Genomic DNA, 2,481 nt, shown 5'->3' with positions numbered 1-2,481 from the left:
TAGGAAATTTTTCCTCGCTAATTCTGCTCGAAGTATCAAAAAGTGTGTACTTTTCCCTTCAATTTAAAAAAAAAAAGAAGTTACTGCGATTTTTTTTTCGCCAAGTTACAGCTTTTTGAAGTAACCCTTGTTTTTCGTTTATTACCGTCGACATCAGCGTAACTCAATGTGCACGTGGAGATTGCCGTTCGGATTTTGGGCTCTGCTACTCAAATACTCCAGTCTAACTCGACTGATCCGCATCACTGCTCTATGTCGACGTGTTATATTCCGTATAAGGGGAATCCGTACCGTATCAATGTCTTACCCCTTAACGCCAGACGAGTTGGAGAGTTCAACACTCTACTGGGTACGAGCAGTACAGCAGTTTTCATTTCACCAAGAGATAAGAACCTTATCAACCGACCACTCTTTATCTAAATCCAATTCATTAACCCGACTTACGCCATTCATAGATTCAGCTGGATTTCTGCGCGTCGGAGGACGCCTTCAATCCGCGTCATTACCTAACAATACTAAACACCCGCTTATTTTACCGAAGGACTCTATCTTGACTACTCTCATAATCTCTGATGCTCACTCCCGTACCCTTCATGGAGGAACGCAGGTCACATTGTCCTTCATCCGCAACAATTATTGGATAATTGGGGGAAGGGCCCCTGTTCGATCGTTTATTCTGAAGTGTATACGATGTGCTCGATTTCGGCAGCGGAGAGCACAGCAATTAATGGGTCAACTTCCCATCGAAAGAGTTACTCCTTCGAGGCCGTTTCTTAACTCAGGAATTGACTACGCTGGCCCATTAGTTATTAAAACTTGGAGAGGCCGAAATACTCGGACATATAAAGCGTACATTGCCTTATTTGTTTGCCTTTCCACTTCGGTAATACATCTAGAACTGGTAACAGACTACTCCACAGACGCTTTCATCGCGGCTTATAAGAGATTTACAGCCAGGCGTGGCATATGCGCCACTTTAACAAGTGATTGCGGAACTAACTTAAAGGGAGCTGATTCGGAATTACAACGTCTCTTTTCCGCATCATCAAAAGAATTCAAGCAACTAGCTGCCATATTTGCTAACGACGGCACACATTGGAAATTTATTCCACCTGCGGCTCCCCACTTTGGAGGAAAGTGGGAAGCTGGAGTCAAGTTAGTAAAACATCACCTGAAACGAGTAATAGGCGATACAATGCTCACATATGAAGAAATGTCGACTCTATTAGCACAAGTGGAGGCTGTACTCAACTCAAGACCTTTATGTCCACTGTCTGACGATCCCAGTGATCTATCAGCTCTGACACCAGGGCATTTTTTAATTGGAAGCGCCCTTGCTCTCATTCCTGAGCCTTCACTAAAGCAAACTAAATTGTCATATCTTTCGAGATGGCAAATGATTTCCCAAATGTTACAGAGTTTCTGGTCACGATGGTCGACCGAATATTTACAGCGACTCCATGCAATGTATAAGTGGAACCGAGTTGTGCCTTCACTAGACGAAGGTTCATTAGTTTTAGTCATTGACGAGCGATACCCTCCATCAAAATGGCCTCTTGCTAGAGTCATTAAAACTCACACAGGCATGGTCATACCAGAGTTGTTACCGTACGCACGAGTGTTTCAGAGCTCAAAAGACCGATTACAAAGCTCTGTCCACTCCCTAGTGTAACCCAAGCTTCCTAGTTAATTCGTTAACACATGTTAACGAAGGGGGGCGGAATTGTATAAAAACGAAAGAATTTGATCCGATCCCGTGAAATTACACCGTTCGCGCCGTCCCGCTAACAAACGAACGAGGGCGCTGCGAGTGACCAGTTCGTTGCACGAAATGGCCGCTCATGGTGATCATGCGCGGTGGTGGGAGAGTCTGGTGGCGAGGCGCCGTAACACACAGTCTTTTGACCTGCCTCCTTCTTCTTGGATTGTCTCGTGGACCGATAAGAAGTACATAAAGACTTGTGAATCTTCTATTCCCGCTGACCATCGAGAGATGCATTGGGGAGTTAGAATCAAGCGCTGAGAGATCTTGCGAGTCTGCTAATTAACAGGGTAAGTACCAGAAGGACCTGCGAGGTTAGTTAGCTTCAGCTTCGGCTTATCTCACTGGACCAACGCCTTGCTTGGCGACGGATTAATCCGTCGCCATCTTAAGTCCCGCTACACACGCAATACCACCAGACGAGGGACGTACGCATTCCGCGATCATATCCGGAATTGCATTTCTTGGACTTTGATTGACGCTGTTCGTACTGAGGAATCGTCTGGATTTCCAAAAGGTACTTTCTCTGCCTATTTCCAGTCAATCATGAGAAACGTTGCGGATAACGGTTGCGACGCACGCAGGCAACTGCATATTCTGAGATACGTCGGAGCTCGCATTCGCAACGTACGCTAGCAAGCAATTGCACCTTTTGAGACTCGTCGCGGTTCGCGACCGTGACGCACGCAGGCAACTGCACCTTTTGAGACTCGTCGCGG

General features: G+C 46.1%; 1 protein-coding gene across 1 annotated transcript; it reads left to right on the top strand.

The window, feature by feature from the left end:
• The first annotated feature begins 298 nt into the window (after positions 1–298).
• Positions 299–1,672, top strand: LOC105563679. Its single transcript, XM_012015465.1, has one exon. It carries the CDS (start codon positions 299–301, stop codon positions 1,670–1,672), a length of 1,374 nt encoding a protein of 457 aa, XP_011870855.1.
• Positions 1,673–2,481: the final 809 nt, after the last annotated feature.

Source organism: Vollenhovia emeryi, unplaced genomic scaffold (assembly GCF_000949405.1).
Source record: "Vollenhovia emeryi isolate VEMERY1.0 unplaced genomic scaffold, V.emery_V1.0 DF944276.1, whole genome shotgun sequence".
Taxonomy (NCBI): Eukaryota; Metazoa; Arthropoda; class Insecta; order Hymenoptera; family Formicidae; genus Vollenhovia; species Vollenhovia emeryi.
The sequence above is the reverse complement of the archived record's forward strand: the minus strand, read 5'-3'. Positions and strand labels throughout refer to the sequence as shown.

Excerpts from the sequence above, each read along its gene's own strand:
- LOC105563679 (XM_012015465.1), top strand. The coding sequence starts at position 299 with ATGTCTTACCCCTTAACGCCAGACGAGTTGGAGAGTTCAACACTCTAC.